The 21256-nt window shown below is 33.7% G+C and overlaps 2 protein-coding genes and 3 pseudogenes across 2 annotated transcripts; 2 read left to right on the forward strand and 3 right to left on the reverse strand.

Annotated features, from left to right (window-relative positions):
- Positions 1-557: 557 nt before the first annotated feature.
- LOC120209792 lies at positions 558-1888 on the reverse strand (annotated as a pseudogene).
- A 3436-nt stretch (positions 1889-5324) lies between these two features.
- Positions 5325-7112, forward strand: LOC120209797 (annotated as a pseudogene).
- A 1237-nt stretch (positions 7113-8349) lies between these two features.
- Positions 8350-12503, reverse strand: LOC120209791 (annotated as a pseudogene).
- Positions 12504-14610: 2107 nt separating this feature from the next.
- LOC120209795 (probable protein phosphatase 2C 46) lies at positions 14611-17866 on the forward strand. The gene is made up of 5 exons (XM_039208705.1): positions 14611-14940; positions 15292-15719; positions 15908-16275; positions 16504-16740; positions 17319-17866. Exons 2-5 carry the CDS (start codon positions 15401-15403, stop codon positions 17568-17570), a joined length of 1176 nt encoding a protein of 391 aa, XP_039064636.1. The 5' UTR covers positions 14611-14940; positions 15292-15400; the 3' UTR covers positions 17571-17866.
- A 126-nt stretch (positions 17867-17992) lies between these two features.
- LOC120209796 (NEP1-interacting protein-like 1) lies at positions 17993-19508 on the reverse strand. The gene is made up of 5 exons (XM_039208706.1): positions 19199-19508; positions 18809-18987; positions 18608-18691; positions 18350-18523; positions 17993-18250 (listed from the first exon to the last, which is right to left on the reverse strand). Exons 1-5 carry the CDS (start codon positions 19350-19352, stop codon positions 18128-18130), a joined length of 714 nt encoding a protein of 237 aa, XP_039064637.1. The 5' UTR covers positions 19353-19508; the 3' UTR covers positions 17993-18127.
- Between the last annotated feature and the right edge of the window lie 1748 nt (positions 19509-21256).

The raw sequence follows: 21256 nt of genomic DNA on the forward strand, positions 1-21256 counted from the left end.
AGTATTTAGGCAGTTACTTTAGTCAAAGTGAAATTTAATCCTTGTATTATGTAGTCTTTTGGGTTGATTTATTTATGTTTGGTACAGAGAGAGGTAATGGAAGATCAATTTTATCAGTAAGTTGGATGTATTGATCAAATATATTTTTAATAAAATACTACATATTTAAATTTAAAAATGATATTGTTAAAAATATATATAAAATAAACCGTAGGACGAACATGAATTGCAGTAATCTAATATCGGGTTTTAAACATGTCCATAAAGGCTGTTGCAAGGCATGCCCAACAGGAGCCATGGTGCCTAGCGCATGCCGGACAAGCCTTGGACCACCAAGCCCACACCAAGATGCCACCAGTTCACTTCTATGATCAATTTATAAATATAACTCTTTTGTCTTATGGGAGTTCCCTTTTGTTCTACCTTCATCTTTCATGATGGTTTTTTTCAATATTTTAATATAATTATAATAATATGTATTTAATTTTAAATTAACATATTTACACAAGACTCAATATATCAATGCCAACTAATGTTTTAGAACGAGAGACGAGAAAATTTCTTTCACTCATTTAACAACTAATGTTTTTTTTTTTTTACAAAAAGATGTCTCGATATGCATCAAAGTTTATACAAAACAATCTTCATTTATCAAATAAGCATATCCCAATATCACAATCTGAACTCGAATTCAATAACTCATTCAACTCGTTTCCTTCTTCTACTATCCTGCAATAACATCAATGCCATGTCTGAGATATCATTATTATTATCAATGGCCTCGAAGATCGAAACTCCTGCACCGTCGTCAAATATATCTTCTTGGCTCAGCTGAGAAGCAACAAACTTGTCGAGTGCTCTCCAATCAGTCACTTTCTTGCTGTTGTTGCGGATTATCCTATTCTGCACTTCATCTTCTCCGTCTCATTTTTAGTAGTCTCCGATATTTCAGATATTGAGCTCGGCCTCTTCATTAATGGCGGTGATGGGCTCTCCTCTAGCTGAATACGTTGCACGAACTGATCATCCGAGTGATCACGAAGATTAGACGATATGTTTCTTCTCTTTCTACATAAGAGATTTTGGGGTGAGACATTCCGGGGTTGTCGAGAGATGGAACCGATTGGATCGATCACTGAACAATCCCACTTTTTTTATCAAAGAAATAGCTCGACTCCACGCTTCTATGCTCTTGGTTTGACCAGTGGTTTTCTTCTTAAAGGCTCGACAACCACCCATCCTTCCTCCTGCAAAAAAAAAAACTAATTAGCAAAGCTTCGGATTCGCTTTACCACAGAATGTTGAACAACAATGAAGATGAAAACGAAGTGCTTGCATGTGGAGGTCCATGATCGTCCGATTCAAGTCTGTACTCATGCATGATCCAGTCAGATTTCCGGCCATTAGGAGCTCGTCCTTTGTAGAATACAAGAGTCTTCCTCATGCCGATCAGCTTTGATTTATCATACACTACTTTGTCTCGTCCCGTTTCTTCCAGAAACCAGCCATGGTTGCTCTGCTAGTTCTTGTCCCCGTCGGATACTTCTTATCCTTGTGGCTGAAGAAAACCACTCATTTTGCTCCTCGCATCCGATTTGGCTCCTCCCTGCACATCTCCAACATATAAATATCCATGCCTAGGGTTATTAAGTTTTTTGACAGCAAAACAGAAACCCTAAAGATGATAAGAAGGAAAAGAACCAAGGATGTTGTGCATTTATACCTTTAAGATCCCATGGTTCTATCCTATAGAGATCAATGTCTCTGATAACATCAATCAATCTTCTGCAATGCAACTTTCTTCCTCAGGTAATACCCAACAAGTTCCTCTTCCGTCGGGTGGAACCGGAATCCAGGTGGGACGCATGACTCCATCATAATGATGTTGCTGTATCAAATTAATTCATCACAACAACTATAGCACCGCCCACTCTTGTGCTTCATTATCTCTAAATAAATCATAACCAAAATATAAAGAGAAATGGGAACATAGTCCCCTCCGCCCTTGAAACGGACAACTAGAGGTTTGAGGTTTAATGATGTTGTCTGGTGTAGAGTTGTGCTGGTGAATGATGGAAATGATCATCAACAACGGGGGTTTCCATTACTAAACTATTATGGCAATTGTTAAAAGAAAGAAGAAAGCAGCGTTGAAGAGGAACTTGCAGAAGCTGTCTGATTGCCAACGAGACGGAGTCGGTCCACTTTGTCTGTTTGTCAACAATTTCCATAGCAGCTCTGACACCAGAAATGGAACCAAAATATTTCCAGGGTTTGCCTATTTGATTCTCAAACAGTATATCAAACAAAGACCCCTAAACTTATTCAGATATCGAGTCAAGTTCGGGTAAGATTACGTTGTCAACAAGTTGCAAGTTGCAGAACATCAATAATGAAAAGGAAATGGAGAAAGAACTCCCTCATCTCAGTCAGAAAGTTCAGTATATAAAACTGGACGGTGGGTTAGTGTTAGAAATGAGCAGAAGACATAGAAATGGATGTTTTAACAATTTCTTTTCATCAAATTCTGAGCCTTGTGTTGTTTGGAATAAGGTGGCTTCTTTGACCAGACAAAAATTATGTGAAAAATAAGCGGAATTATTGAACTTGCATGTGACATCCAAACCTGTTTGAAAGAAGATGATTGGCATGGAAATACAAAAGCTTACATGAAGCGGAGACGAGTTGCTGCCTTTCGGTTTCCACTCAGTGACTCGCCGATTCAAGAATGGGGAAAACAAGATGCACTTCATTCATAAATTACATTTCCACTTTAAACCGGCTGATGCATGCCTCAGCGGCGAGTTGATGATTTCTAAAAAATGGTATTACATATGGCCAAGAAAATCGATACGAGGACGGATAATGAACGCTTTGTCCACGTACGACGGTGAAGGGTCAGCGGTGGGTCTCCAATCATGCGGCGGACCGCATCATTAAACTCATTACACCCCTCATTGCGGATCCACCCACCACTTAGCTGGAGGTGAAGCCTAAACAGTGATAGGAGATCTTCGAGCGGGTCCTATCAATAATAGGAGTGAACAAAACTCGATTCGGTTTGAAAAATCGATTTTTCGATTCGATTCAACTAGTAAAAAACTCGGCTCGAATTGACTTCGAGTTACAATTTTATAAATTCGATTCAACTCAAAAAAATTTAAGTTCAAATCGAGTTGTAAAATACAACTAGGATAACTCGAATTTTTTAATAATTAGTAGATTTATTTTTAAATTTGAATCGAGTCATTTGACTTTATATGATATATGTATAAACATATAAAAAAAAAAAATATTTGAATTGTATACATGATTATAGAAAGTCAATTAAATTGAAACCAATAATATTATAAATATTAACAATTAAAGTTAAACAAAACTCGAAAAATCGACTCGACTCAAAAAATTTCAAGTCAATTACGAGTTGTAAAATATGACTTGTCAACTCAAATAACTCAAAATTTGAACTCGACTCGATTCGATCAACGCTCCCCTAATCAGGATCTTAAGCCCTTCCTTTTGATAGACAACCCTCCAAACTCCTCTTTTTTCTCACTTTCTTTTTTCAATCCAAGAACAAAACCTTACCCTTCCATGCTGTGTTTATTACTCTTCCACATGTATTCTGCTAAGGTGTAAAACACAAGCTTCTTTGGAGGGACAACACCCATGATTGCACCTGTTGTAGGCATTTTTAATTCTATATCATTTGAATTCACAGATTTCCTATACCGTATGATGCATTTGGGAAAAAAAGTACTTATAATTTTTACTAAAATTTGTATTTCGAATTTTGTTATGGTCTGTTTAAAAATAATTGTGTGATCTGTTTTGTAAAGAAATAAAACTAGGGTTTATATGAGAACCACCGAAAGAAGAAATGAAAGAACAGTGTGGAAACATTAATTAGAGTATAACCCTGTCCTTTTGAACTTTTGTCATGTGTCGATGTTCATTGGTTGGTCGCCTGCAAGGATGATTTGATAGATAGGGCATTATTTAGTACTTTTATGGGGATTGCATAGGGTAGTAGAGCTAGGTGGCGTGGGTGCATATACCCCTTCTCCCGTCCTCGTATATATCTAATATTTTTATATTTATTATCTACTTACTACTATATGAGTAAAATATTAAATTTGTACATTATATATTTTTAAATCTATTTTTACACCCGTTACTTAATTAGATACTTACCATTCATATTGTGCTCGTCTGTATCCACCCATATCAACTAATTTGATTTTAGAAAAACGATGGTCTCAAATCTAAATGTTTGTACCTTAACATTTGATTAATTACAAGTTATGTCTAATAAAATCTTAAGATTTACATAATAGTCTCTAAAAATTTAACTAAATTTATAATGATTCAAAATTTATAATGATTCAATTTATATGGTCAATAGTTAGCGGGCAGACGAATGTGGGCGAGTGGATGCGAGACGGGTAAGGCCTTAAACTCATCACCTACCCACTATCCACGGCGGATATGGCATTTTATATCCACACCCACCCACTACCCACTAAACTCATACCCATCTCCGCCCCAATTGGAGCGGATGCGGCGTTTTAGTGCCTAAACTTTTGACTTTTTTAAAATCATATCTAATATTTAGTTTTTTGTTTCATTTTAATAGCTCGTTAAAAACTTAACGTTAAGTTTTTAAAAAATAAAACTTTAAATAATAAAATAGACCAAAACTGATAGTTTAGATACTAGACAAATTAAGTTTTTAACATGGAAACCACAATGAAATAATTGCACTTGATTGGTTTTATCTTTGTGCACAGTGATCTTATTATTATTGTTTCACAATTGATGCACTTCTTTTGGTTTTCCTATTGCATTCTGTATATTATATCATTCATATCATAAAAATTATATATAATAATATATGATTCTATAATATAATATTAAAAATATATTAATTTTATATTTTTAATATTTTTAATATTTATAAGAGTAAAATATATTTATTAAATGAAGAAAATATAATTATTGTGTAAAGTTTTACATGTTTATTATATTATTGGATGAATTAAATTAAGAGTTGAGATTAATAATAAAAAAATTAATATGAACCAAACGATTTCAATGGTTAAAAGAATATTGTTATGACTATCCCGAGTTTGAATAGACGAGTATGTCGTCTGTGAGTGTATTTGAGTATTCATTTATAATAGTTGAGTCTTTCGAATATCTATTATGACTATAGCCCATGACAAGGCCTAAATATGCCCATTAAATTGGGCCCAAACCAGGCCATGAATTGTTTTAGTACTGCCATGGATTTATCAGGTTCCCTGGGTCCACTACTAACTTCCTATTTGCTTCTCTATCTGTCTTTCTTCTCTGATTGATTGTTGAAGAAATCCACTGATCAAAGTTCCTCGAATCTCTTCAAATCTTCGGTTGAAACTTGAAAGTTTTGAGAAACTAAGATGGCGTCCCATTTAGCGGCGACGAAACTGCTCCTTTCTTCGGCTTCCTTGGAGCCGCTGCCGCCCTCGTGTTCTCCTGTAAAACATGACTTTTTTAACTCCAAAAAGTTTTCGGCTTTTGATCGGAGCTAATTTTCGTATCCAATTTGTTTCCTTGTTTCGGGATTTCGAAGTGGCGTCGATGGGGGTGATGGGGCCGGAGCTGGTGATGAAATTTGTCGTCCCCGTCGTTATGGCTGGGGTTTTAGGTATTTACGGGTTGATTATTGCGGTTATTATAAGCACCGGATTAACCCAAAGGCCTAATCTTACTACCTTTTCGATGGATATGCTCATCTTTCCTCTGGTCTCGCTTGTGGCCTCGCTGGTCTCTCTGCCGGCATGGCTATTGGAATCGTCGGCGATGCTGGCGTTAGGTATTGTTATCTAATTTGATTTTAACTACTCGTTTTTGGAATTTTCCATTTAACCCAAAGGCCTAATCTTACTACCTATTCGATGGATATGCTCATCTTTCCTCTGGTCTCGCTTGTGGCCTCGCTGGTCTCTCCGCCGGCATGGCTATTGGAATCGTCGGCGATGCTGGCGTTAGGTATTGTTATCTAATTTGATTTTAACTACTCGTTTTTGGAATTTTCCATTCCAACTCTTTAAAGTTGAAACATTGCTTGCAGAATTCATATTTTTTAATCTGATTCCTGTAGTAAAGAGCACTTGAACTTGGGACATACTAAAATCCGTGATTTCAGAAATGTAGTCTTCTATATTAGAATACATTTGGTAAAGTTTTAGCTGGCAACTAATGGAAATGCATTAGTTTTAGATATCCACACCCGATTATCGTCCGCTATGTTCCGGAAATCTCACAAAAGGCACGGTTTAAGCTTCTATATGTATATAGGTATAGATCCTTATATTTGGGGTGTTACATTAATATATCCGTTGGTTATAGCTGCAAGTCATATGGTTGGCTTTTGACATTGAAACTTCAATGAAGCAATAGGGGCGAAATGTTCTGGTTTAGTGAATTTTGAGTCTAAATCAGTTAAAGTTATCCTTATTACTCAAAACGCAGGTTATTTTGATTCAATTAAGGTATTTTAGAAGTTATTGATGAGATCAAAGCATTTAGAAAAGGGGGGGGGAATCACTTTTAAGAGTCTTGTGAGAAGTTTGAGATTGTTGCCAATGAATTGAAAATTTCTGGTATTTCTCTGGATTGCATCCCGTTTATGGATGATTCGTGTTCTCTCGGTTACTTTTCTATTTACGAGCGTGATTTTTATTGAGAAAGTTTTAAGCTTTACCTTGGGAGTCTAGATTCTGTCGAGTGTGAGAATGGACATGGTTTGATTTAGTTTTCCCGTGCATTTATTTTCAGGGCCAATGCCCAACAACCAAAGCTCTTTGTTGGAATGATTCTTATCCTCATTTTTGCAGAGGCTTTGGCTCTGTATGGACTCATTGTCGGCATCATCCTCTCTTCCCGAGCCGGTCAATCTCGAGCGGAATAAAGTGCAAGGTTCTAAGACTCAGGTTGTTGCTGGTTGATGTCACTTGGTTGTCTCCTCTCCGGTTTCGCTCCATGCTGCTAGCATGGATTGTGAAAACTTTTTCTAAGCTATCTTGAATCCATTACTGAATTTATTTAAGTGGTGTTTGTATGATTGAGAAGATAGATTTAATTTGGAATAAATCTAATTTTCATTTTTCTTTATCTGTGCATGTTGGCTGTAATTTACATGCAAGTTGAAGTTCTTTCAGCTATCATCTTCTGCTTGGCATTGACATAAAGTTCTCTTACTATCTTTTCCTATTCCACATTTATCTGTGTTATTTATCAATATAGGTTAGGGCACTATTTGCTTTTAAAAACAAATACATTATTTAAGCGTTGATTATTTTTTAAAATATTTAAATATGTGAAAATAAAATAAAAATGATTAAAACACGTGTGACAAATAAACCAAGACAATTTACATGTTAAAACTTGAAAGGTAAAATCTGAAGAAAAAAACAGATACACACACAGATAATTGATTTTTTTAAGCGTTAATTATTTTTAAATTTTTAAATATGTGGAAATTATATAGTTGACATTTTATGCATTAAATATAAAATTTTAAATTCCGATTACTATAAATTGAACTATCATAAAGCACATTATTTTATTATTTTATTTAATTATAAAATATAAAAAAAACATAATAAAATATGTTTTTAACGTAAGATGGATTGAACAAATTGCATCTCGTCTACTTATGACGAAAAATACAAATACAATTATGTTCAATTTTTAAATTATTATTTCATTTATTTAAACTTCCTTTAAAAGTTTAGGGTTTAATGACTATGTTCTTAAAATTTTGAATATGATTTTATACATCTAATTTGAAAATAAAATATATTTAAAAATTAATAATATGACTTTTAGGGATGAATAAAATTAAGTCGGGTTTTTGATCAATCGACTTGACCAAAAAACATTTGTTCTCCACTCGAATTTGACTCAACCCAAATTTATAGAGATGTCATCCAATCCAAACCTATATTTTTCTTAATAAATAAATAAACTTTATAAGAATTGAGTCGAAACCCGTGAAATTCTGATTAAATTATCATCCGTAACTTAAACATAGTCAATATGGTAAATTTCCCGGTAAGCATACCAAGAGAGGGAAAAAAGAGTAAAAACCAACACATACAGCCATGATAATATTGTGTCACTAGCTCCAAATATATCATTGTTCAAGTTTCCCTTACTAAAAGAAAGAATAAACAAAATAATAATATCGTGTCACTGGCTCCAAATATAAAATGTTCGAATTTTCCTAACTAAAAGAAAGAATATACAAAAAGAATATAAAAATTTGCTCTTATTCATCTGTAATGTGTCAAATCACAAACTCTATCTACCAGCAGAAGCATCTTCTTAACTCATCGAACCACTTTGATTATTAGTGGTTCCATGCTCCATTGAAATACTTGGAACCCCGGCCACCAGCACATCTTGACCAGGTTTTGTACTGAACTGAACAGGAGGAGGTGGCACCCATCGCTTCCAATCATTTCGCCTCCTCATTTTATCACCCTAAAATTTAAATGGAAACGAGATTAAAAACAAAAGAAATCATTACACAATGAAGAAAAATATAACCAAAGATCTCGTTCTGAAAATTACCTGCACTTCCACGACCGTCGAATTTTTAAGAGCATCTACTATAATCTGGATATTATTTGTCAAAACCACAACCTGAGAAAAAGAAACCATCAAAAGAAAGTTAAGTTTGCCCATATAGCATCACAAGTTATCCACTAGAAAAGTTCGAAGTTCGCTACTGTTTAAAACCATATCTAGAAAGCAAGAGGCAATGAACAAAACACTAATCTGTACTCAAAAGAATTGGCCACAAGAGAAGTATAGCATAATAAAGCAAAACAGCCTGTACCGTATCAAAAGAGTGAGATGACGATAAGCACACTTATAAAAACGCAATTAGAACAAAATAAAATACACAAAAAGGTCATAGCAATCTTATATTGGTATTTTCTAATGATAACCACAGAGAGTTGCCACTAAGGAATTGTAGATGATAAAGTAGGGATGGATGTTATGAACTCAAGATGTTGCTTAAGAATCATAATGCATCACCATGAAAAGGCCTTAACAACATGAACTACCACAATCAGGAAAACGAAACGACTTTAAAATCTCTGAAAACTAACCTTTCTAAAGCTGGCAATCAATTTGATAGGAACCCAGCCTTGATCATCCATGTTCTGCCGCAAAAATGTATCCTTGATCAGGTTTTCATTACTGCAATAAACATGGAATTAGTTTCTCGGTAGCCTGATATACCAACATTCAATTAATTAAATTGACCTAAATTAACGCATAAACAAAGCATTACCTGAAATAATAGTTTATCTGGTTCAATATCTTAGTGTACAACTGCTGATATTGAAGATCTGGAGGGAGAAACATTGGGGGCATTGGTTGAAAAAATGGAACACCTCTACACGACTCCTGGTGAGGGGCTGGGATTAAATAAAACTGAGTTGAATATTCTGGAAGAAGGCATACATATTAGAACAAACTCATATTACAACTCTTCTCAACACACACCCCAAAATAATAATAATAATAATAATAAGGAAAGAGAGTACAGCTTACCATGAAAGCCCATGGGGGTGCCAAAAGAGTGAACAAGTGGGGGAGCAAAAAGTGCTCCGGTGTTAGCTGGGGAGGTGGTGGCGGTGGATGCCTCATAAACCTAGGAACACCCCTTGGCCGCATATGACCACCCCGTTAATAAAATTCCTACTATTCCAATTTTGGTTTCCATGGTCTTGATTGCGCCTTCCTCCATAATTGAAATGGTGAGAACCTTCTCCTTGTTGATGTGGAACGCTATGACGAGGTTGGAATGAATTCTGTGGGGGACGTTGATCATTTCCACCACTAAAAGGCGCAAATACAGTTCTCTGCACATGGTTTGGGGTCGAATTTGAATTCAACTTGGCATTGTGCCTGACTTGTTTCTGTGGAGAAGAGGAAGATGATGCAGTTCTACTCTCCTACAATTAAGGTAACATTGCAAAAGTTAGCCTCAGAATCCAAAACTACATACGTTGATAGATATATAAGTTTCACATATAACTTCGCATAAGCCAATCTCTAAGGCTCCCTATGTTCATGCATAACAGTCTAATATTCAGATTGCTTCAAATGAATAATAATTCAAGTAAAACCTGATGCTAAATTAGGAATTAAGAATCCCAGCATTTTCTGCTCTGGCCAATTTAGATTCTTTCCTTTAGCCAATATCTCTTGCTAATCAAACAGATAATTCAATCTTTGAAATTTGTTTTTCTACTTTCGGTACAACTCGAACTAGTAGTGTTTGTATTTGTTTTCTCAGGTAAATAGGTTATAATCCAATCAAAATTTGCCATGTAAGCATATCAATTAATTCATTGGCCCTTCGTATTCATGTTTCCGTGTCTCTTTTCCATTTATTAAAAATTAATTGAATGGTTTATTAAAAATAATAGTTTAAGGATTATAAGTAAGCTTTTATATCGAATGTAAATTTAAAAAATTATATTTTAGATTTAAAATATGTTAGATTGGACTATTAATAATATATATATACACATTAATTATATACAAAATTAAAATTTCAATTAAAACAATTACGCTTATCACTTCTCGATACGTTATTAATTATTATGAGTGGTTTGTGATTTATACTAAAATTTTAATTTACATAAAATTATGCATAAGAATTGTTTATTTTACATAAAAAAATGTAACTCATCAGGTTTAGACTTTTAGTGACGTTTAACTATGAGTCCTAATATTTCATCGGTCAAAATTAGACCTACACTTGGTTGAATGAACAATAGAGCTACAGATGGTAAAAGGAAGTGTAAATTGTTTATTTATTTTTATGTTCTATTTAAATTATTTAATTATTTTTTGAGAAAAAAAATTCATATTTTAGTTTTCAATTTTTATTTTAATTTAAATATATGATAATGTGAATTAATATAATAACAATTTTGATCTTAAAACTTATATCTTGTCAATTTAGTCCTAATTCATAATATTTAAAATCAATATTTTGAATCATATCAATTTGGTCATTCTTTATTCTCTCCTTTCTCCAAACCCATTTAAGCACATAAAAGTGTATTATATTTTATTTTTAGGGTTAACTACATTGTTGATCACTTATCTCTAAATTTTGTCCGCTTTTAATCACTGACTTCAAAATATATAAGATATGATCACTTACGTTTTTATTTAAACAAGATGCATAGTTTTCACTCTCCACTGCATCATATGCTATAAGATATATTTGATCATATGCTATAAGATACCGACTTAGATTACAGTGCCATTTGTACTTTAATTAGTTTAAGGTGTCAAAAAAATGGGTCAAACATTCACTTTATTTTTTAATCTACGTGAAAATGACTTTTTTTTATTTTACTTAATTATCTAACCAGGTCATCATTATGTTAATGGTTAGCGGCCTTAAAATTGCAATGACTAAATATTTAACTTTCGATAAGGTAAGTGATCAAATATTGTTTAAATAAAAACGTAAGTGATCATATCTTATGTATTTTGAAATCAGTGACTAAAATTGAATAAAACTCAAATATAAGTGATCAATCGTATAGTTAACCCTTATTTTGAAGATAAAACTTTTTGTTCAGCTTTGTAGCATCCCATTGGCCGTTAAGATTGTGGTTTTTCCAAAATAATGTAGTCTGTGTATTCTTATAAATTTTTATTAATTCAAATGAAATATTATAAAATATTTTAAAATTAAAATTTATTTTCTATATAATATTAAAATTTATTTCAATTAGTTTTATTAAAAATAAAAAATTCATTTCATTAAATCAATTAATAATCTATATGCATCAGGCATTTTCTAGACTGTGGTAAGGAGTACAAACTTTATTCTGATAGCCGATCAATGAGTTGACCCTTAATGAGAAGTCATAAACCCGCTGTGGTAAGGAATTTGTTGCTCAGCCTATTGCTTTCCCTTTTGCCGTTGACCCTGTATATACTTTATTTATTTCAAAATAAAAAAATATTTTATTTTAAAAATATAATTATGATAAATTAAATAATGTAATATTATTTTTATTTCAAATTAAATGATTATTTTAAAAATAATATATATGGTGTTCAGATATTATTGTTTTCTCCATCACCTATTTGAGAGTATCTAAATCTTTCAAATTCAAAGTGAAACCATTTGTGACGATGTCTCTCTAAGATCATTGTCCTCCCACATCTCTCTCTTTATCGCCTCAATCAGCCATTGAACTTTCGTGGTTTAGCCTCTAAACTATCAACTTCATACGTTTATCTTCGAGCTATAATTTACTTGCACTCTCCCTGGCATCATAGCTCTGGTATCCACTGTCAGTATCTCTATTTCCTGAACAATCACCTTCCTCTTTTGTTCGTAACCTTTTATGTCGGTCTCTAAAAGAACAACGCGAATCTCTTATGCAATTCTTCATTCCCAACATTTTATGACATGCTCTCGTTTAATGGAGGACGAGTGTTGTACCTCATACGAATCTTATTCATAAATTACACCTTTATTATCAATCCTCCTCATATCGAGATCTCTAAAGTTTTTAAAATTCTTTACAATTTCATATCACCCAAATTACAAAATGACATAATCGTTGTCAACCTCATCATCAATCAAATTTATTATATAGTGGTCATATATACTTATTCTATCAATCTATAAACACATATCATCGTCCTAGATCTGACATTAACATTAAAAATAAATATATAAATCACGATACAAAATATAATAATCTTCGACTTATTTTACTATTATCACCCACCTCATATCCATCCATCCATCCTTACTTTACAAAACCATCGATCACAATTTTTTCATGTAAACCAAAAACAATAATAATAAATCATAGAAAACCCGCCACAGCCACATTACTCCCACTAATAATCTTTGGTTATACAAAAGCACATGGATGGTCCAACTGAAGAGTAATTTGATAACTAAAGCTGTCTAGATTTTAGGAAAATGGCAGTGGTCGTAACACGTGTGGTACTATTTATTTATTGGTAACATGAAAACAACCTATGATATTAATTATGAATCCACAAGATACTGGCCACTTGCACGTTAACATGGGTGCACACGTGTACCTATACTTTTCAGGACACCTATCTCGTTACCTGGATTCAGGAAGGCACCGGGAGCAGGAGCCTTAGCCCCTAAAAGATAAAATATGCAATTAGTTATCTTCAATAAAATGTTAATTATTATCAAAATGAGATGATTTAGTGAAATATGATAATAAAATTTGTAAATAAAATAAAGAATGCAAATCTTAACATTTATAAATGAAATAAATTAAATTAAAAACTTTAATGAATCTTTAATAAAAAATTTAATCCAGAATATTCAATTAACAAATTAAATACTTATAATTAAATAAGAAAATAAAAAATAAAATATTAATTATTAATTATTAATTAAATATTTTTACAATTTTCACCCTTGACATCTAACTTGATTGGATTCTCCCCCCCCCCCACAAAACATATTTGTATGTTTTTCAGATAAACCAATTGTACAAACTAAACGACCTTAATTATTAAGGAATTAATGGTATCTAAAGAAATCACGAGTTTAAGCATCACGACTACAAGGTATTTAAATATTTTTTATCAAATGGTTAAAAATCTCTGGAACAAATATTGAGACTTGTAATCATCTTATATTAATAAAAAAAATTCAACCAATTATAATATATTGTATCAGTTTTTACTATAAATATCCGTTGACCTTTAACATTTACAAATGTTTTCTTTAATCAAAAATTATTAAATTAAATTTATCTAATTTTAATTAAAGACTGAATGATATGTTAAGTTTTTTAAATTTTATTTTTATATAATTTAATTTTAAATTTCTTATCTAATATTAAACTAATTTACGTTTATTTTTTTTATAATTTAATTTAGTATTGATTATTATTGATATTATAGCTTTATTTAAATATTAATAAAAATAAAATTTTATATTTAAATAAAATTAATAATATAAAACAACATTATTAAAAAGGATAAATAACAAATTTCATCACTGAACTTTTCATTTCTCCTATTTTGCTCACTTAACTTTAAAAGTTTTCAATTTTCTCACTAAACTTAATACATTAGGATTTTTATCACTAAACTTTACTCTATCTCCTATTCTGATCAAACCTTCATTAAATAGTTAAATGCGTTAAAAACGATGTTATTAAAAATGATTTTTTTACCAAAACGATACCATTTTACATTAATTTAACAGTTTATTTTAACGCCATTAACTATTTAACAGTTGAATGACAAAAAAATCAATATATTAACTTCAGTAAAAAAATTGAAAAAAATTAAAATACATTGAATGAAATATGAGAGAGTAAAATTCTGTTATCAAATTTATAATTTACCCTATTAAAAATCTTGAATAATTGAGAATGAAGTACGTGTAATTTTGTTAAATAAAAAAGTTAATATGAAGCGTTGGAGATTTTTTTAGTGATAATATTTATATAAATATATGTCCGCGTGTGGAGCCATAGCTGCCCGTATGCATTGCTGGCTATGCCCATCTTTTAGCCATCGCTTTGCTTCGCTCGTTTTCATTTCGTCAGCCTTTTAAGATCTAACATCCAAACCCAGTTTTCATTTCATATACTCTCTGTTCCACTCCGATTCTTAATTCTTCTACTATTTTGCTTGCGAAGAAAATAGAGGGAAGAAGAAGAAAACCTCAAAGATATATCAATCTGGGAGCGTTTGATTTGAAGGATATAGATCTAAAGCTTTCAAAACCCCACATGTACTGCTTTATTCCCTTTAGATCTCCATCCATTTCATCTGATTTATCATTCAGTGGCCGAATACTACGGTACGAAACGGCTGGATTATACTGTGAGTTTTTCTATCTTTTTATGTGATTGATTATTCTGATTAGTTACTGAGCATTTTTAGCTGTGGAACTTCGTGTGTATTAACCGATTTTTATTGTTTTGTTCAATTGTGGGAATGTAAAAGGTATATTTGACTTTCTCTGTTTTGTTCTTCACTTTTCTCTTTGGGCACAACTGTTTTCGTTTTTTTTATTCATTAACTTAATTGGCGGTATTAGCTAAAGTTTCCCCCTCCCCTCCATTTTAATTTGTTTTATTGGTTGTCAAGGGATCGATTGGACGATTAATTGTGACTTGTGAGCTACTGTTTGTTCAATTGTATGCGATCTAACACGTGTGTGTTTATGTGCAGGAGAGGACTGCTGAGAGTTTTTATTGATTCAAGTATTGATTTTTGGATGGTTTGCTGCATCCATTTTTGGATGTCGAGGAATTGGATGCTGGCTATGGTGAGATGAGGGATGTTATCAAGGTTGGTCAACTTTTTGAGGGCCTGCTGTCTGCAATCTTCGGACCGCTCTGTCCACGCAGGTTCGGATGCAGCAGGTCGGCAAGATGGGCTCCTTTGGTACAAAGACAAAGGGCAACACTTGACTGGTGAATTTTCTATGGCTGTTGTCCAGGCTAACAATTTGCTAGAGGATCAGAGCCAGATTGAATCTGGCCCCTTGAGCACTCTCGAGTCTGGTCCATTTGGTACCTTTGTAGGAGTATATGATGGTCATGGTGGCCCTGAGACATCGCGTTATATCAACGATCAACTGTTCCAGCATGTAAAGAGTAAGAGACCTTGGTTGACAACCTGTAACATTTATCTGCCTAGCGGATTTCTAATGAATAAACCTGTATTTATAGCAGTCTCTAGGATGAGCTATTAAACATATACTACAAGTTCGTTGAGTGTCAACTTTTTAGGTTCAAAACCTGGTTGATGCCTTGGTGGCTCAGTTGAAGATGATGTTTTGCAGGGTTTTCCGCGGAGCAGCAATCAATGTCTGTCGATGTTATAAAGAAAGCATATCAAGGAACAGAAGAGGGATTTTTCTCTCTTGTTGCAAAACAGTGGCTTATGAAACCCCAGATAGCAGCTGTGGGATCATGCTGCCTGGTGGGTGTTGTTTGTAACGGGACCCTTTACATTGCTAACGTTGGCGACTCTCGTGCTGTGCTGGGAAGGCGTGTCAAGGCGACCGGGGAGGTTCTAGCAATCCAGCTGTCATCTGAGCATAATGTAGGAATAGAGTCTGTCAGGCAAGAGATGCGTTCTTTGCATCCTGATGACTCGAATATTGTAGTTTTAAAACATAATGTTTGGCGTGTAAAGGGCCTGATACAGGTAAGTTCTTTGTTTGGATACAGTAATATACATACTAAGCAGATCTCATCTTCTTTCAATCCTGTATGTGAAAACCGGGATTTTGCACTATTCATTTGGTTAAGCTATAGTTTTAACTAAGTTTGTTGCTCGTATCATTTTCCATTAATCCAGCAATGCATAATATATATTCTGGGATGTGATGTGCCCTAATATACCGGGGTCATTAACAAAACCTCTCTGTTGCAGGTCTCTAGATCTATTGGTGATGTCTATCTTAAAAGGGCTGAATACAACAGGGAGCCTCTATATCAAAAGTTCCGTCTTCGTGAAGCTTTTAGAAATCCAATTTTGAGCTCTGAACCATCGATATCTACGCATGAACTCCAACCTTATGACCAGTTTATCATATTTGCTTCTGATGGGCTCTGGGAACATCTCAGCAATCAGGATGCAGTTGACATTGTCCAACATCATCCACGCAAAGTAAGATATACTTCTCTTAATAGAGAATTAGTATGATTGTCCTGTTAAGTTATAGTATACTTATTAACTGGATGAATTGTGGTGTATGACATCAACTGACTAAATCAAGCACATTTCAGCGTTTTTCAGCGAGTTGTGATTTTATCATAACGTAAAGCAGTATTGTCCTATTGCAATTTGAGCTTCCATTTGTATCTGCTCGGGGCTCGTTAATTTTGTTTTTCTTAACTTTCTATATGTTGATTCATTCAGTGTGACATCAATACTTGATGAACATTCATTTTGTACTGCTGGACTTCTAGTGCCTCAGCAGTGCTTATCCTTTATTGCATTGGCTGTGTCTTAGCTTTAGAAGTTTCAGGACAAACTTGTCCTTGATTAGATGGTGAGATACATGCGCAAAAATGTAAATTCTGACTTTATAATCTAGGTTTGGAGATAATTTAATGGAGCCTTTAGCAACCAAGCCCATATATTTTGTTTGTCTTGTCTGGTCATATGTGTTATTGTAATTGTTATAGAATGGCAGAAGAGAGGTATGGATCTTGTTATTGATTGTTTTGTGCTTCTTCTCACAGGGGATTGCTAGAAGGCTTGTGAAAGCTGCCTTGCAGGAAGCTGCTAAAAAGAGAGAAATGCGATACTCAGATTTGAAGAAGATTGAGCGAGGCGTACGCAGGCATTTTCATGATGACATCACGGTCGTAGTTTTATTTCTCGATTCGAATCTTTCAAGCAAATCCAGCTCAGTAAATTGCCCTTCATTGTCCCTCAAGGGAGGTGGAGTTAATCCGCCTGCAAAAACTCTGGCTCCCTGTGCCACAACTTAATGTCAGTCGACGAGGTTAGCAACTGCTACTGCTATATCTAGCACACAATCCTCCTCTTACGCAATGCGATCGATTCTCATCAGCGTAGAAAGGAGAAGGTGCAACTTTTAATTAATATTTATTTATTTATTACATACGTAATTTTTTTGTGCAATGTAACATTTTAACCTGAGAGACTCTAGTTTATAATCCCAGTATATTTGCTTGCTCTTAGAATTTCTGGAGATTTTGGGTTTTCTAAATTATGTCGACATATCCTGAACACGGAACTCCATAGAATTTCTATTTACATGTTTCAATAATACGAGGTTCTTGTTAAAACTCTTTTGTTGTCCAGATTTTTAGATGGGATGTCATGTCACATGGTCATGTACATGTCGTCATGGACTCTATTTGTATTGCAAGTTGCATCGACCATTTATAGGAGAAACAATAGTTGGCAAAGCATTTGAATTTGATGAACCAAAACAAAATACACAAGCCATTAATTATGTAAGAATGGTATAAAAAATATATAAAATATAAACAACTGATCGTGTAGTTTACATTAAATAACATCACATATCCCTTCTGCACAATGGGCAAGAAGCATGACTAAGAAGCCACTTATCTATACACGGCAAGTGGAACATGTGATGACACTGCGGCAAGCTCCTCACCGTCTCTCCGGGCTGAAAGTCCTGTATTTTTATGAACCATAAAACACCACTCAAATAAGCTTCTCATTAATGGCTGCGAGTTGAGTTTTACTTATAATGGGTTGAAATATAAAAGTAGACCTGAAGACAAACTGAGCATGAAACTTTCTCCCCAGAAGTATCTTGATTGTTATTATCTGTGATTATCATCTTTGGGATTCTTTCAACCACATGCCTAGCCAATCCTTTAGCACCACCGGTGTCGAAGATGTTCTGGACCTCCTCGTACATTATTTCTGGTTCGGCGGCACCCATCTGGTAACCAAAATCGAAACCCTAGGTGAAATGCCCCTTTCATGGTATCATTTTTTTTTTGCAGAGTGCATAAGTATATATTACCTGACTTTGGACTGCACTCAGCATGGCCGGACCGATTCGTTCTCGAACAAGCCTCCCGCTTAGAAGGCTTGCGATCACATCAATCTGCAACAAAGAATGCTTCCCATCACTCACAGGTCAAAAATTGTTGTTCATTGGTATTATATAAAGAGTTATAGGTTTATGTCACCCAGCAGGATAATAAACAGAACAACAGCTCACCAAGTAAAGCAAACATCGGATCCCGGACTCATCGGATTGCCAAAGGAGAAGAGAAGATTCGAAGACTTCGATCGAGAAAACCGCACCGGAGATAGCCCCAACCGCAGCCCCTCTGACGAACCCACTCTCCGTCTCCTGTCCTATTAAAGCCCCCGTCAAGGCCCCTAACAAGGTCCCCACTGCACACACGAAAACGTCAATCTCCATCTTCCATGCATATAAGACAATTTAATCCGGACATGCAACATAACCAGATTGATTGTCTAATAACAGGCAGATTTCAGTTTATTATAAAACCAACATCAAGGGCGATGATTATGTAATGGATCAAATAGTTTCTGCAATTGAAAAAAAAGGGGTTATAAATTCGATCAGCAACGCTAAACCAACCTAACGCAAAGAAGGTAGTTAAGATGGCAGAGAAGACGTTCCCAACGATGGCAGAAATGGCGAAACTGCAAGAATCTTTAACCTTTTCAATGAAATTCCTGAACAAATTAAATGAAGAAGTCGAAGAACGAGAGGGGTGTCCGTAAAAATCCATTCTTGTTGCCTTTTCTTTGGTTTCTGGGTGATTTACGAAGCACAGGGATGCCTAGTAGTTCTTTGAGGGATGAGAAGAGAGCACATCAACAGACTCCGTCCTGCATTCAAAGCTACAATTTCTTCTTTGATAAAACCCTCTTTCTCTTATGAACAATACGAAATTTCCTGTCTTCCTGTGGATGGAATGGAAAAAAATTCTCCTTTTTTATTAAATATTACGATAATTTGTTGATAGTCAAAAGACACGGGGGAGAGGATACAGATGAGAACCTTCTTTTTTGGCTTTCGGTTTCAGCAATGTTGAATGGATTTTGAGCCGTACGATGATGCCATGGATGGATGGATCAATCGCTGATCTTCCACGACGCTGGCTACGTCTATAACCGATAGAGACAGACTTCCAGGTTTATTCTAGGATATATCGTATAAATAATCATTTAATTATATTGAAATAATTTTTTATTATAATTTCAAAGGCTGATCATTAAATTTATTGAGTTATTATAAAATGATAATAAATTTTGATAAATTTAAAAATAATTTTATAAAAGTAGTGATTTTCATTTTTGTAATTTTTCTATAACTTTGTAACCAAAATCCTTTATTATATTTTGCTGTTTTCCTATTATTAGTTTACTTTTTGTTTTTGGCGTCTTTGGTAAAGTAATGCCACCTTATTTATGAGGGTTGGCTGCTGCACATTTTAGACTTTTTAAAATTTTTATTAATGAAGTCTCAAGATAGGTATCTATCCGATCGGAGCCACTTGCCAGCTTACAACTACTCCATGTTTGTAAATTCATCGGACGGATACCTTTCAAACTTCCAAGTACGAAAATCTCTGTCGGACATAGTATCAGATTACTGTTGCTGTGTCCGTCGGTCGCGATTACGGATGTTGTGAACGTTACGTAACACGTAACGGCTATTACGATCATGATTTATTTATAAAAATCACATTATTTCTAAACATTATATTTATACATTTTATTTTCATATTTTAATATTCTAATATTAACTATTGTTTAATGATATATTCTTATAGTCAATTTTCAATTATTGTATAAAAATGTATCATAAGTTAAATGTTTGTTAATATTTAACATCATTTTTTTGTTAAATCAAAATATTCGAACATTATTTCTATGTGATTTTATATTTCGGATAATTTGAATGTTTTTTGCGGCATAATCTTTTTTACCTATTATAGTGTTATATAACGATTTTCGATCGCAAAAATTATAATGTACTTCTCTTATCGTGTTACGCTAATATTACGTTACGATGATCTCTAAAAACTTATTACAATGCGATCTTTAAATCGCATTGCAACCGCAGTATAATACTATGCTGACAAGTACTCGTCCTGCTCAATATTATTTAGTACGCGTCGAAACCAATCCACTTGTCTTGCGATCTGTACACCCATTGGGTACCCTTGGAATTATTTGTTTATTAAAGGTAAAAAGATGTTCATGTATTTAAAAAAATTAATGTAGTCATTGTTATTATTACTTTAGAGCGATCCTCTACCTAAAAAAATTAATATATTTGAATAATATTTTTTGTCATTGGTCAATAATTTCGTTAATTTTTATTGATGTAGATACTTCTTAAATATGTTACAAAGGAAATATTGTTTATCATTGTTGATAAATACTAAAATAATCAATTTCTAGTTACATGCATAGTTGTTGAAGGGGAAAAAAGAATCATGTAGATTTTTTGTAGAAATTTATAGTTGACTTAGAGCATCTTAATGGTGAATGACTTATACTAATGACAGTTAATGACAAAAAAAATTGGTCAAAGAGCCACATTGAAATTTTTTTTAGTTGAAGGGTCATATTGAGAGAAAAGTAACACGAGAGGCACATTGATTTTTTTCGAATTCGAGTCTCT

This window comes from Hibiscus syriacus, unplaced genomic scaffold (assembly GCF_006381635.1).
Source record: "Hibiscus syriacus cultivar Baekdansim isolate YM2019G1 unplaced genomic scaffold, ASM638163v2 tig00020292_pilon, whole genome shotgun sequence".
Classification (NCBI taxonomy): domain Eukaryota; kingdom Viridiplantae; phylum Streptophyta; class Magnoliopsida; order Malvales; family Malvaceae; genus Hibiscus; species Hibiscus syriacus.